Source organism: Clinocottus analis, unplaced genomic scaffold, assembly GCF_023055335.1.
Source record: "Clinocottus analis isolate CAN_PGR_092001 unplaced genomic scaffold, fCliAna1.0.p SCAF_9, whole genome shotgun sequence".
NCBI lineage: Eukaryota > Metazoa > Chordata > Actinopteri > Perciformes > Cottidae > Clinocottus > Clinocottus analis.
In genome coordinates this window covers 21,155,968-21,171,839 of record NW_027176251.1, presented here as the reverse complement: position 1 = coordinate 21,171,839, position 15,872 = coordinate 21,155,968, and the positions used below count along the sequence as shown (strand labels likewise).

General features: G+C 50.9%; 1 protein-coding gene across 1 annotated transcript in view; it reads left to right on the top strand.

Moving 5' to 3' along the window:
- The window catches only part of LOC137780855 (intermembrane lipid transfer protein VPS13B-like), a 297,025-nt gene that overhangs the window by 199,680 nt on the left and 81,473 nt on the right, over positions 1 to 15,872 (top strand). Inside the window, exons 33-34 of the mRNA XM_068569155.1 lie at positions 3,407 to 3,533; positions 6,301 to 6,444. Coding sequence (XP_068425256.1) covers positions 3,407 to 3,533; positions 6,301 to 6,444 — 271 coding nt within the window. The remainder of the gene's footprint in view (positions 1 to 3,406; positions 3,534 to 6,300; positions 6,445 to 15,872) is intronic.

Below are 15,872 nucleotides of genomic sequence, written 5' to 3'. Positions count from 1 at the left end.
TACTGTAACAACCAGCTCGCCGTCTGATTCATGCAAAACGACCTGAAACCTGCAACAGCTGATCCAGCTCTTCAGCTCGAACCACAATAAAAACAGTGTATGCAGAGTTAGTCAAATGTACGGAGGCCCAGAGAGATAAGTGAGACATTTATATGATCTGAATGGTTTGTTTATGATGATATGATCAGCTGACAAAAGGTTTTGCAGGATAATGTTGGTATACTTTACTTTAAAAAGAAAAAAAGGAATATTCTCCTGATTTCTTTTGCTTTCTCCAGGAAATGAGTCTTCATGCTCCCTCACAACAAGCTTTATAAGCTATAAACTGTGATTAAAACTCACCTGTAAGGAACCGTTAATACTTCTTGTACTGCTGGACGGGGAACTGGTGCTCCTAGTGGATGACAATAGTACTACAACAAACGACTTGGAACAGTCTTTTATAACCTGTTTTACAGATTAAGAAATATTCTAGGAACTAAGAAAGATTATCCTGATGTGTTTCTGAAGTCATAAACACAGTAGAGACCACAAGATCCAAACTTCCTTTCTCTCTGAGGAAAGTTAACCCTTTATCATTCAGTAGAGGAGCTCAGTTTAGGATAAGCTTTAAACATCAGTATAAAACAGGATGTTGAACAATAATTCATTTGAAGTGACTTAAGTTCTTATGTGTTCACTTAAATACAAAGTGTTGATTTTTATATTTGAAATTGACTCATTTTTAGGAAAGTATTTGAATAGAAAATAACCTTTGCTGTCTTGAGACGGAAAGTCTTAAATCTGATTGTTTCACTTCAGTCATTAGATGACTCAGGATCAGGGAGCAGTCGAGCGATAGTGACATCTCAACACGCCCATGGAGTGGGCCTGATGTGTTTAAACCACCAGACCACCCTGATTCATTTCCTCTCCATCCCATAATGCTCCGTTGTCCTGGTCCATTGTCCAGGCTCTGCTGTAAAACATCCTCTGAAGGAGCGGACCTGGACGTCTACGTCAGCCTCTCATGACCGAGTGTGAAGCCTCTGAGGCTTCTGCTCTGCTCTCAAAGCGCCTCCACGGCTGGAAACAGGGCTACGCAGGCCCGGTGCCAGGGCCGAGGCCGCCTGACGGGGCAACGAGGTGCCATGTTGGGCTCACACTTTGGGCTCCAGAAGATGCCCGATGCCTTCTGAGCAGACTTCCTTCAGGCGTGCTGCAGCTGCAGGTCTGGGTTTCTATTCACAACCAGATTACAGGATGACCCAACACGGAGCTTAACGGTTCCCTTTCTACGCAAAGGATCGTTCCCCCGCAGCGAAGGTCACGTTGGTTTGACGTTGACTTGCCGCCAGAGAGACCAGAAGGTCTGATCTTCAAAGTGACACCAGTCTGCTTCTGTGCGGTCGCGCCTGAGAAGGTCAGGCCGCCGTTGTCATCGAGGGTTGTTGAACCTCTCCCTCGCTTCTCGCTTCTCGCTCCCAAACAAATCATGCGAGGTGGCTGCGGTTGCCTCCTCGTTCCTCCCTCTCTCCTCGCCGCGGCCAGAGCAGCGCCGGAGGTTTTTGTTGGAAAAAAAATGTGGGCTCCTCAGCGCCGCAGAACCCCCCGGCCTCAGCCAACCACCAGCGGCACCGCGAGTCATAACTGAACGTGTGATTGAGAATGTTCCAACGCGGCGAGGAGAGGGGAGTCAAGTTCACAGCTTTACTTGTCCGCTGCAATCACCCGCAGAAACACAGCGCCTCGCCTGTAACACGCTTTGACACGCGGCACTTCCAAAGTTCACACCTTTCCCTCGTTCCCTACATCGATACCTCTCTCTCTCTCCAGCTCTGGACTTGTGGCAGTTTTTTGGGGGGTTCAATTCCAGTAGTTGCAGATCTGTGGTGGACTCGGTCGGCTTCCTGAGGTTATACATGTTTTTTAGAGGAGATCCCGGCGACGTGGATCCACTGACAGGTTCTGTCCTCGTGGCGGCTGAGGAGGGACCCTCGCCCCGGAGCCGTGAGCGCTCTCCGTCGGTGTCGGCTTCCCTCTCGTCGTATCTCCACTTACGGCTCACACTGCGCCGCGCTGTGTGGAAACGGTCCTTCCTTTCCGTCCTTTGTGACCCGCGTCCTGCTGGTAAACCGAGCCCCCGGCCTCCGAGCCCCCGCTGGTGACTGATAGCACCTGTCCCCTGCAACGAGACACTCATTGTTTCAATCCCTGTCTGAGGGGAGATTAGCCAGCAGCAATTGGCCCCACAGATCATTTCACCTCTGAATTAGGGCCTCCCTCGAACTCTCTGTGCAGAGAAATGTGTCAGGAAATAATCCCTTAAGGGCACTGGTAATGCACATTTGTGTAGCAGCAGTGAATATGATATTGGCGCTGGTTAAGTACTGTACTTTAGGCCACCTAGAAACACGGCCTTTCATAATCCCGGCCAACTATAAATATTGGAAGCCGTACCACTTGATTGTTTTAATAGCAGCAGATGTGGCAATTAACACCACTTTGTAAAGCCCCCTTGTATATTTGTGTTACTGCTAACAAATGTTCCCACAAATATGACTTGATTGTGGGAATGAACATTAGTGGAAAGGCAGAGAGTTGATGTGAGAAGGCCTCCATGTGATCTTGTGTATACAATTAAGGGTGTTCCCAATTGAAGCTTGTCAAATAACGTATCGCTCCGTCTCCGCAGCACGCCGCATTCAAATGTGTTAGAGCAGAAATGTTATTCTATTTTTTTTAGAGCTCGCTTATGGGAATGTTTCACAAGTCTGGCCCGCGAGAGGAAAATCAAGTTCAGCTTTTGGTTCTACTGGTTTGAGTTTAAGAAACAGTTTGAAGGGGATCCTGTCAGCTGGGGGCAAAACGCAACGCTCCGGTTGGAAGATGTTTGTGGTCCGCACTGTTGTGTTGACTGGTCCCGTCCCAGGCCGATGGGAACAGTGTTACAAACATTTTACAACTGGTAACCATAACAAGTTATTCCTGAATCAAGTTTGGTGGGAATGCGAGCGAATAAGCGGTGCCTTATGGTTGCTGTCGGACACCAGCAGACTCCCTTTACCGCCATTAGGATTCAGAAATAAGACTTCTTAACCCTCTGGGCCCTTAATTCATCTCCTGGTGCAACATCTACGATGTTTAAGTTTGTTTAAGTACTGTAAGGGATTATCTTATCTTGCATATAAGATACATGCCCATGTTCTACATGAAGCATTCCAGAACAATCTCAGCTCTCTTTATAATGAGGCTTCATTGTCAAAAGACTAAAAGTGTAAAGAGAAAGAGATTTTCTTAAGTGTTTTTCCTGCACTGTGTCATGTGACACTATGCCGACGCCGCTGTCTTTAGCGTTCACATGAGGTATAGGACTGTCTGAAGACACGTCTGCTCACAGTGTGATCCTCCATGTGTCTCCCTTCAGTATCCGGAGGCACCAGGAGCGCCGGGCCATCCTGACGCCCATCCTCACCGACTTCTCCGTCCGGGTCACCGCCGCCCCCGCCATCATCTTCAGCAAGAACCTGTCACCTGACTGCGGACCGGCCGAGGTCAGTGTCCGACCCAGGGTCACGCCTTCCTCTTCACAGGGTCACGCCTTCCTCTTCACAGGGTCACGCCTTCCTCTTCACAGGGTCACACCTTCCTCTTAACTGGGTCACGCCTTCCACTTAACTGGGTTACGCCTTCCTCTTCACAGGGTCACGCCTTCCTCTTCACAGGGCCACGCCTTCTTCTTCACAGGGTCACGCCTTCCTCTTCACAGGGTCACGCCTTCCTCTTCACAGGGTCACGCCTTCCTCTTCACAGGGTCACGCCTTCCTCTTCACAGGGCCACGCCTTCCACTTAACTGGGTTACGCCTTCCTCTTCACAGGGCCACGCCTTCCTCTTCACAGGGCCACGCCGTCCTCTTCACAGGGCCACGCCTTCCTCTTCACAGGGCCACGCCTTCCTCTTCACAGGGTCACGCCTTCCACTTAACTGGGTTACGCCTTCTTCTTCACAGGGCGACGCCTTCTTCTTCACAGGGTCACGCCTTCTTCTTCACAGGGTCACGCCTTCCTCTTCACTGGGTCACGCCTACTTCTTCACAGGGTCACGCCTTCTTCACAGGGTCACGCCTTCTTCTTCACAGGGTCACGCCTTCCTCTTCACAGGGTCACGCCTTCTTCTTCACAGGGTCACGCCTTCTTCTTCACAGGGTCACGCCTTCCTCTTCACAGTGTGGACTCATATGTTCTGTATTCAGACAGTAATAATGAAATAATCTGACTGTCAGTTTCATAAATGATAATGAGTGTGTGGATTTGCTTAACATGACAGTTTAACTATGAGATTTCCCCCATTAAACGATTACTTACATTCTTTTTTTGTATTTCCAGTTAGATTTATAAATGCAAATGATGAATTACATTATTAAATATATGCTATATAGAATTTGCATTTCCAGATCAGAAATCTGGACATTGCAAGAAGCCAGGTTCACATTGTGTGTTACATATTAGAGTCAAAGGTTTTCACAGAGGGAATGTTGTTTATCTCTTTTAATCACTTACAAAAAAAATCCATTTCAACCATATTTGAAGGAGTACCATGTGAACCAGGCGGTGAGTGATATGTGAACAAGCCCTCACAGAGGATGTAACGTCTGGTGGATGTCAGAGCTGCTGAAGAGGAGGAAGTAGACTAAAGTAAAGATATGTATCATAAAACTTTCCCAGTTCGTTCCTGAGATGAAGACCAGATTTCTGTGTCCTACATATCCACGCTAGTCTCTCTCTAAGGTGCCGTTTGGTGAGTTTAGTATAATCTAAGCTGCTGTCCGCTCCAGAGAGCCGCGGGTTGTGTCTTCATCCACTTTGTCTCGCTCGCCACTGACACTCGACCTCGAACGCCCTTTGACCTCGACCCGTTACGGCGTGATTGTAACCATTTCTCTCACGGTCGCCGTCCGTATGAAAACAGACGTTGATGATGTGAGACGTCAGAAGGGTTTAGGCTCTGCCTGCGCGGCGTACAGTAGGTTCCTCATTAGGACTCGCTCCGCCCGCTGCGCCCTGTGATGGAGGCTCCTGACCCGCTCTGCTTACACAGCTGATGTGCTCTGGCTCGGCTCCCTGAGACTTCCTGCCTCTTTGATGCCTCGTCCGTCCACGCTAACGCGCCCCCTGACAATGCCTAACAGCTAATCCATAGTTTGCAGTGACGCACACACACACACACACACACACACACACACACACACACACACACACACTGTGATGTGTGTAACTCCCTGAGATATGGTGACTCTGAGCCAGTAACAACACAAACAGGACTTTTAATAACCGTTTGTATCATAAAATGTTCAACACACATGTAACAGCTGTTTTTATTGACGTATTAATGCATTCATTATAATCCTAAAAATCCTAAATCTACAATATACATTTGTATTCACTGCATATTATTCCGTCTCTATTATTGTGACCTTATGCATCAGAATAGCTGCTACATCGACAAGTAATAATGATAATATATGTAGGATAATACACATAATGTGATATATATAAATATCACCTTTCAAAGGTTTGGCATCGACACAAAAGCCTGAAGCTTCCAGTCAGATGTGGAAGAGGATCACTTTGTGTTTTATTGTCTTTCATCTGCTTCCGTGCAGAACATCGTCTTTACTCTTTATTTATAGTTTAGTACGCAGAGGAGGAACCGTGTGGACGCTTCACATCAGAGCAGAGAAACAAACTGATGCTCAGCATTAACATGTGTTTCAGTGTCAGTGAGGAAGAGAAGGTTTAGTGTTGGAACGTGACGTAACTCACCCAGTTCATAGATCCTGAGTGTCGGCACGGAGGAGAGACTCAAATATGTGACGTGAGAACCGTTGTGGTTCCATTAAAATGTAAGTTTAAGTAATACACTTAGTGTCTGACCTATTGTTCATATTGTAATTACACTTTTTGACTGAGTTAAGATAGTAACAACAGCAACAAGTCATCTGTATGAAATATTGAATCAAACACAGTAACAGTCCTTTTATGTTGTTTAAACACTGGGTCTGAATAGTTTATGTTTACACAGTAGTGTGTGTGTGTGTGTGTGTGTGTGTGTGTGTGTGTGTGTGTGTGTGTGTGTGAACCCAGAGTGTTACTGAGTGATATCCTGTTAGCCTCCAGGCTGAGGTTGGACCCTGGAGAGGAAGCCGGGCGCAAACTGAGCTGAAGGGACCGAGACGGAGGAGATGGAACCAAAGACAAAGGTCACAAAGGTCAGAAGGGCTGAAGGTGTTCCTGAAGGTGTCCTCTCTCTCTCCCTGCAGGAGGTGGTGGTGTGCGGTCACTCTCTGGAGGTGAACGTGACCAGCAGTCTGGACGTGTACCTGAGCGTGGCCCAGGTGCAGCTCCTGCAGCAGCTCCTCAGAGAGAACATGGTGGGGACGGACGCGCCCGAGAGGAGCTCTGAGGTGCGTCTGCTGTCTGCGCTGCCACAGTTTGACTCACGTGCATGAGCACGTGCACGCGCTCGTGGCTCTACAGCCAGTTGGGTTAAAAAAGACGAAAAGCGACACATTTAAATATTTACTCGTGGGAGCCGGTCCTCTAATGCGATGGTGGTTTACGGCGCCGCGCTGAGCCTGCAGGGTCCTCTCTGTTGTTTACAGGACGGGGAGCCGCCAGGCGCCGCTCGGCCCGTCTGACCGCTTCATAAGGCTTTCTAATGGAGCACAATATAACAGTGCTTACCAGCTGTGTGGAGGATGCGAGGGGGGGGGATGAACCCGTGATGTGACTGTTGTGTCCTCTTTGGGTTCATTACGGGAGGAAGTGTGAGTCAGAACCCGACACGGCCGCCGCAGGAAGTAGGACCAGTTCAAGCTACTGACTCCTTTATTATTATATTAATACCTTTATAAAAGTTAGAAAGTGCTCTACATGTATACAACATGTATACACTATTATAAGAAAGACATAGTAAAGAGTGAAAGAGTTTTTAAAAGACGCCTCAGCTTCCCTGACGTCCTCCTGCTGTTCACTCCATCGTTAGAGCTTCACTGGTATTCAATATTCAGATCACGGGATCTAATCCCATCCCAGTGTGTTACTGCTGACTTCAGCTGGATTATAGAAACAGAAATGACCCGCAGGTCCAGAGTGATGTCATGTCATGATCTTCCATCCACTATTGAGAAATGAAGTATATATGCTTTCATTTAATCTCCCCATCTCCCTTTTTTATTATTTTATATTCAATATCCAGATCACGGGAGGCACAGTGCCTCTGCACGGACCGATGTGTGCCACCATCATGGTTCACAGTCATGATGGCTGTGCAGAGACGTCGTGTCGTCACTCGTACGTGTTCTAATGAAGACGAGAATAACGATGTGCAAATCATCCCAGTGTGACGTTGTTCCAAGTGGTTCAACAGCAAGTCCACCTGCCGGTCAGATCTGTTGCATTGTGGGGGGTTTGCCAGGGGGAGGGGCCTGCTGGGCATCTGGTTCTGGTTTGGGTGATCTGGGAGCCCTCGGCCCCGACTCGTAGTGATTCATGGCTCCGCTCTGGTGAGGGCAGCGCTCGGCTGCAGAGGGTTCACGCAGGTTCACGGCAGGATGAGAAGGTTCAGGCTTCATGGAGGTCCAGGGCCGCGGCTCAGAGGAGGAACCCAACACCAACACCAGCTCTCCTGCGTGGAGGAAGCTTTCATTCCCACCGTTGTTCCTCACGGCGCTGGAAACCCAGCGTCAGAGCCACTTCCTCTGATTTTTCATTTCCGATGTGCGGCGCAACTCCAGCCGGAGGATCCCGGGATCGGGGCCGTTGCTCAACGGCAGCGCGGCAGTAGCTGCTCAGCATCGAGTCTTTCAGTGTTTCCCGGTTTATCCAGATGAGAAGTCAACGTTTTGTTACCGAAAGATCCCTTTCCAGTGTGTTACTGCTGACTTCAGCTGGATTATAGAAACTGAAATGACCCGCAGGTCCAGAGTGATGTCATGTCATGATCTTCCATCCACTATGAAGTATATATGCCTGGGAAACTTCCTCTCTGCTTTCATTTCATATTCACTTTTTGCTCACAGTTGTTGGGAACTCTTTTTTTTTTTTTACTTTTATTACGGCGTATTCATTTCAGGTGCATTATCCCATGTTCCTTGCTCGTCGGGGTTTCACAGCGGTGCCGTTACGCAGCGTAGCCGTATCATTACCGCTGAGGTCAGCCCGCGTGTCTTCACCTCGCTGCAGCTGCAGAGCACCGAGCTTCCTCTGAAGCAACCGGCTGCGGCTCCTCTTGGACGCGTCTGTGAAAAGTATTGGTACCTCGGTCCGGCCCGGTGTCGTCCGGCCCGGTGTCGTACGGCCCGGTGTCGTCCGGCCCGGTGTCGTCCGGCCCGGTGTCGTCAGCCTGCTGGCGTCCGGCTGCTCGGAGGTCAGTGTGTGACAGGAAGACGCGTCTCATTCTGCAAGCTGCAGAGCCCTCTAGTGGTGCAGCTGCAGCACGGAGACGCCTCCAGAGACGCTGCTGCACCCCAACACACACACACACACACACACACACACACACACACACACACACACACACACACACACACACACACACAGGGCTATCAGGAGGATGTGTGCTGGCATTGTTTGGAGTACGAGTTTGGAACAGGTGAAGGCTTTTGCATGTAGCTAGAAATCAAACCGATGCCTGCTAACAGCTTACAAGTCATGATCATAAAGTTCAACATGTATTTCCGTTGCCAGTTTGCACAATATCGCAGTCTGGATTCTGTGTTTTTTATGTTCCAAACCTAACTTCCGTAATGATATTTATAGTGTTTGACAGTTTTGTTTGTACTTCTTTTATACAACCTGTTCAAAGGATTCAATGAGAAACAGGTCCTGGATCTCAAGCATCTGGTGGAGGGGGGGGTGGGGGGGGTGGGGGGGAAGGGGGGGGGCTGTTGTCGTGCCTCAATAAAGCACAGTCAGCACACTGTCCCCTCAAGATTAAATGAAACATCGCTCTTTCATTTCCAGATCCTCTACTCTTCTTTTCTCCTCTTTTTTTTCTTCTTCTTCTTCTTCTTCTTCTTCTTCCCTCCTCTCTCTCTCTCTCTCTCTCTCTCTCTCTCTCTCTCTCTCTCTCTCTCCCTCTCTCTCTCTCTCTCTCTCTCTCAGACATTTTAAGAACACGCTTGTTCGATCCCGGGCGCTGATTTCAAACGCTTCCCATCGCCCCTCACAGCTGTGTTTTATTGTCCGGGTTAATGAATTTGTTTTGCAGGGGCTTTCTGGGTTCCCTGGCAGCGATGAGGCGAGCCAGGCGCGTGGTGTGTGTGTGTGTGTGTGTGTGTGTGTGTGTGTGTGTGTGTGTGTGTGTGTGTCATGCATAAAGACGTTGTCCAACATGCGTCCGGTGTCGTCGTAGCTCCTGCACAGTCTTCCTGCGGCGTGGTTTGTTGGTGTGTGTTGCTCAGTGAGCAGTTGCATTATTAGGATGTTTATCGCATCATTATGGTGTTAGCAACGCTCCGTTGCTGTTGGACCTCATCTCTGTGTTTAATGTTGTTATGTAATGATGTTAATGATGATAAATAACGCATGCACACACATGTCCCCACATGCCACTTCACCCGCCTCCATGCCACCGGTTGCTGCGAGCTGATTGCAGAGAGCAACCTCTCGGCCGCAATGACAAGCTGCCGGAGTATTTCAGTGATGTCCCACAAGCTGGTTCAAAGACAGAAGAAAGATCCAGATTTAATTTTTAATTGCTTCCCTCGTCCCATATTGGTTCATCCCTGTCTCACTCTCTCTCTCTCACACACACACACACACACACACACACACACACACACGGAGGCAGCCCGGGTCAGCCATGTGCTCGTACCACAGTGTGAGAGGAAAATACCCTCTGGTGCAGGGGAAGTCCCGCTCGGCTTCATCCTCCACCTCATCCTGGGATGATTACACGCATGGGAAACGGGGCTTTAGACTTCCTCCAACACGCATGTGCACACACACACACACACACACACACTGATGCCAGTGCGCACACACACACTGAGGCAGCACCCTGCGTTCAGGACCGAGGTATCAGGCCTCACAGGAAACTCTGAATTATAGTCTTTTAGTAAACACACATGGGAGGACCTCTCGGTCACCCGGTACCTGTCTTATCTCCACTCTTCCTCTCTCACCTTTCTCTCTCTTTTCTTTTCCCTCCTCCTCCCGTTGGCATCCTTCTCGCATCTTTGTCTCCCACACACGTTGTCGTTCCATCTCAATCTCCTGGCGTCTCTTAACCGTCCAACTCTTCCTTTAGTCCCACTTTTCCATGCTCTCCGTCTCCTCTGGTTCATCTTTCACCTTGTGGGACAGCTCCTGTGGAACCGGGTCCATCCGGAGCTCCAGCTGGCCGCCGCTGCAGAGGGTTCCTCCTCTGGAGAGGGTTCCTCCACTGGAGACGGTTCCTCCTCTAAAGAGGGTTCCTCTGGAGACGGTTCCTCCTCTAAAGAGGGTTCTTCCACTGGAGACGGTTCCTCCTCTGGAGACGGTTCCTCCTCTGGAGACGGTTCCTCCTCTGCAGACGGTTCCTCCTCTGGAGACGGTTCCTCCTCTGCAGACGGTTCCTCCTCTGGAGAGGGTTCCTCCTCTAAAGAGGGTTCCTCCTCTGGAGAGGGTTCCTCCTCTGGAGACGGTTCCTCCTCTGGAGACGGTTCCTCCACTAAAGAGGGTTCTTCCACTGGAGAGCGTTCCTCCTCTGGAGACGGTTCCTCCTCTAAAGAGGGTTTCTCCCCTGGAGACGGTTCCTCCACTGGAGAGGGTTCCTCCTCTGCAGAGGGTTCCTCCACTGGAGACGGTTCCTCTGGAGAGGGTTCCTCCACTGGAGAGGGTTCCTCCACTGGAGAGCGTTCCTCCTCTGGAGAGCGTTCCTCCTCTGGAGACGGTTCCTCCTCTGGAGACTGTTCCTCCTCTGGAGAGCGTTCCTCCTCTGGAGACGGTTCCTCTGGAGAGGGTTCCTCCTCTGGAGACGGTTCCTCCTCTGGAGAGCGTTCCTCCTAATGCTTTAGTAAAGTGAGTTTTTTCTAAATGATATGTATTGTTTCTTACATAATGTAGAAGCCGATGAAGACTCTCAGTCTTTGTCGCAGTGTGATCAGAGGAGCGGTCGCATGTTGATGACCTCACTCTTCAGCCGGCGGGTGAATATTATATATTTATATCTGTATTACCTCCCGGCGCCCCGGCCCTCGCTCAGGCCTCCTCAGTGGGGGAAGAGATGCTGGTGACCTGCTCCCCTGTTGCGTAACGGCTCGCTGTGGCTCACGAGCGTCCAGCTTCTCTCGGTGTTGTTGACGAGCTTGGCTCGCAGAGCGGCCCGGGGGCCCGGACCCTCGTCTGCGTATGTTTAAGTGAAACCATTTCCAAGGCCGCTCCTCTCTCTCTCTCTCCCCGCGATGAGTGTTTCATATTGTCTCGTAGCCGTCGAGCTTTGGGAACCCGAGTTTTCTCCCATCCCGACCTCCAGGATCTCTCCAGGACAGCGAGGTGTCTGAGGAGCCCGTGTGAGCGCCGCCGGGCCAACAGCAACACGGACACATCAGATGCGAGTGAAGGAACGCTCCCCGAAGGCGGAGAAGGAGAAGGAACGGCCGATGAGAGAGGAGACGAAGAGGACGCTCCAGAGGAGAGCGCGAGATGAGGCTCGCTGAGAGGAAGGCCGGTCCGGTCTGTTTGGATTCTGGCTCCGGCCGAAGCGTCGGTCTGTAAATGTGGGAGCCGAGCGGTCGTCAGAGGTCGGCTCCTAACCAGGCCGCCTGGCTATTAGCCCTCTCTGAGGGCCGGATCCCTTTCCCCCTGACCTCTTCCCATCCTGCTTAGCGCTGTTTTCCTTCGCCCTGTTGCTGCTGAGAGCAATAATAAATAAAGCCGTCTCCTCTTCCCTTCTGGCTGCCTTACATCTGTTAAGTAAGCGTCGTTGTCTCAGCTTATCTTAAACACACATATTTCCATGGCCAGTGTTCATCTTGCTGCCCTTCTTTTGTTATGAAAACATATCTTTTCTTCTCTCTCTCTCTGCTTTCTGTTCGTGTCTCACTGACCCTCCTGTGTGAATCAGCCGCTAATTGACAGCCAGTCATAACAACTCACCTTTTCTGTTCGGCCCCGAACCCCCAACCCTCTCCTCAAAGCCCGGCTGTGGCACATTCTTAAATCCCCCCGCCCTCCATTTGGAAACTCAATCTATTTGAGATCAGTAGCAGCTGAATTTGCTCTCCCCTCAATCGGTTTTGGTGAAATTGGCGTGAAAACTCCAGATAAAAATCACGGGGGGGAGGAGTGGCGTCGGGGCAAAAGGGAGGAACAAACGGCGCCTTTGAGCAGAGGCAGCGGGCCCCGCCGTGAACCCTGGGATCGGGTGTCCATCAGGTGAGGAGGAGCCAGGAGTCTCTCGCTGCCTGAGGGGGAAGCCGGGTCACACCCAGGGGACCAGTAAAGCAGGGCACACCAGGCCAACGAGCACACACACACATGGACACACACACATGGACACACACACATGGACACACACCTCCTAGACTTTGTCCTGTGAAAAAGTTTTTTTTTTTAGCCTGAGAGGTGAAAAGAGGAAACAGTTTTTTTTCCCCTCTACACCTGTATAAGCAAGAGTCCACCTAGAATAACAGGTGATGGAGAGTATTGGGTTCTCTCTCTGTGACTTGGATGTCGGAGTGTGTGTGTGTGTGTGTGTGTGTGTGTGTGTGTGTGTGTGTGTGTGTGCTCTAGCATGCCAGCGGTTTGTGTGTGCGTCCATACATGTATGTAAAGGTTTGACTAATACAAATGTACAGTATCTAGACTGCAGTGGCCCTGAGCTCCTCCTGGTCTGCTCTCATCAAATATTTACCCTAAAGTGAAACCCTAAAGGTTCACACATGGTTTCAGGGTTGCAGACGATCCTGATGGAAAGGTGGCACCTTGGCCCCTCCCATCGGCACACCTTAGCCCCTCCCATCAGTGCACCTTAGCCCCTCCCATCAGTGCACCTTAGCCCCTCCCATCAGCACACCTTAGCCCCTCCCATCAGCGCACCTTAGCCCCTCCCATCAGCACACCTTAGCCCCTCCCATCAGCGCACCTTAGCCCCTCCCATCAGGGCACCTTAGCCTTGGCCTCTGTGTCCTCCATCCTCGTCCTCTCTGTCCTGCAGCCTCGTCCTCTGTGTCCTCCATCCTCGTCCTCTGTGTCCTCCATCCTTGTCCTCTCTGTCCTGCAGCCTCGTCCTCTGTGTCCTCCATCCTCGTCCTCCATCCTCGTCCTCTGTGTCCTCCACCCTTGTCCTCTCTGTCCTCCATCCTCGTCCTCTCTGTCCTCCATCCTCGTCCTCCATTCTCATCCTCTGTGTACTCCATCCTAGTCCTCTCTGTCCTCCATCCTCGTCCTCTCTGTCCTCCATCCTCGTCCTCTGTGTCCTCCATCCTCATCCTCTCTGTCCTCCATCCTCGTCCTCTCTGTCCTCCATCCTCGTCCTCTCTGTCCTCCATCCTCGTCCTCTGTGTCCTCCATCCTCGTCCTCTGTGTCCTCCATCCTCGTCCTCTCTGTCCTCCATCCTCGTCCTCTCTGTCCTCCATCCTCGTCCTCTGTGTCCTCCATCCTCCTCCTCTGTGTCCTCCATCCTCGTCCTCTCTGTCCTCCATCCTCGTCCTCTGTGTCCTCCATCCTCGTCCTCTCTGTCCTCCATCCTCGTCCTCTGTGTCCTCCATCCTCGTCCTCTCTGTCCTCCATCCTCGTCCTCTCTGTCCTCCATCCTCGTCCTCTGTGTTCTCCATCCTCGTCCTCTCTGTCCTCCATCCTCGTCCTCTATTCTCGTCCTCTGTGTCCTCCATCCTCGTCCTCTGTGTCCTCCATCCTCGTCCTCTGTGTCCTCCATGATGGGGTCTTGCGTCGTTCTCCTCTGAGAAGCTAGCGTTCAGCTCATCAGAGCCTCGTCTCCTTCGGTCCTGGCAGCGCATCCAGAGAGAAAATAAAGGAAGATTACTTCAACCCTCCTCTTCTAATCTAATCTAATCTCAGCTCTGTAAATAGACGAAGAGTCCAGCACTGAACTGTCTTCTCGCCGCTCTTTGAATTCACATCCTGAAACGTGTGTTTTAGAGCTCAGTTCTGACCGCGAACAGGCTGGTGTGTCCTGTCTCAACTCTGTGTGTGTGTGTGTGTGTGTGTGTGTGTGTGTGTGTGTGTGTGTGTGAGTGTGTGTGTGGTGGACCACCTGAGTCTCACCCCTACACCTCTCGCGGGGTCCTGGTCGTTCCCCGTCGTGTGTCTCGTCCCAGAGGAACTCTACAGGACGTCGTCTTCGCCCGGACCGCCGAGGCCGCGCTGAAGACGCCGCGCTGAAGACGCCGCGCTGAAGACGACGCGCTGAAGACGACGCGCTGAAGACGACGCGCTGAAGACGACGCGCTGAAGACGCCGCGCTGAAGACGACGCGCTGAAGACGACGCGCTGAAGACGACGCGCTGAAGACGACGCGCTGAAGACGACGTGCTGAAGACGACGCGGTCTGAAGTCTGTCTTGTTGTTTGTTGACAACACGATGCCAAAGCTAATGACGTTAAGTTGGAAAAGCTCGGTTGAGCGATCTGCGGGGCCGCTGGACCCTGATGAGTAAACACTGACGCAGTGAACCAAGGTTTGCATTGAATCAGTGCTCCTACAACCAGCTATTGTTATGTTGTCTCCTCTGGGTGCTCTAGTTTTCCTCTGGCTGCTCTGGTGGTGTGTCCTCTTTAAAGCCCACTCTGCCAGATAGCAGCTGTTTCCATATCAACGTAAACAGGAAGTAGCACGGAGTCACAGCATGAACTTTCCCCTCTGTCTTCGTGCATAACGCTAGTGTTTTCTATGTCCTCTAAAGAAAACAATATCTATTGCTAACAGTGGCAATATATTTGATCATATGGCTTCATAGCGCTACATTAATGGGGTCGGGATCCCGTGTGGTTGTTTGTGGTCTGAAGGGCCTTCCTGAGGAACATCTGAGGAAGAGATGCTGCTCTTGTTGTGTCCGGATCGTCCTGTGAGGCGTTGGGTACCGAGCTGCTGTTGGGTGGAGACGTCAACACAAAAGATGCTCCAGGGCTCTCACACACTGTCAAACAGGACTTTCTCCCAGTAGCTCACCACAGTCAGACACTTCACAACCTCCAGACGCCACCGTCACCATCCAGCCAGCCTCACTCGGGGACTCCTGGCTTTTGTAAAAAAAAAAAAAAAAAAAGCAGAGCCTGGATATTAGATTAGAAAATTACCCGTGCACCAATCTGAAAACCAAACAGGGACGGTGACAGCTAATGAGAGCCAGTTGTTCTCTCCTCCATTCCCATGGAAAGTAGAGAAAGCCTGATGACTGCTGCTGCTGGAGAGGCCAGGATCACAGCAATTAAGACGGACCCCAGGGTGCCTCCCTTTCACTCTTGCTGCAGCGTGTCTCTTAATCCCACCTTTCCCCACATCTGGCCTTCATCGTACTTTAATCAGTCACCAAATAAAATGTGAGCGGTCTGGCTGCGGTCGTCCCGGGATGTAAGACAAGGAGTTCTAATCTCGATGTTTTTGTATGACATGTAAAAGGCCGTTCATCCTCTCATCAGCCTCATTCTTCCTGCCAAGATCCTCCGCGTGGAGCTTTAGCCCGTCGATAACTCCGTCAGAGACTTTCAGCGTCTTCCTCTGTCCCTGTTGTGTTCACCGTACGGCCGATAAATCTTGTTTATCGTCAGTGATGGACGCATTTGGCCATAAAGTCTGCGCGGCGGCATCCGGGTCCAGCCAAGAGATTATGTGGGATGAGCGGAGCGAGGCTGTGCATCATGGCTGAACACTGACATCACGCCGGTG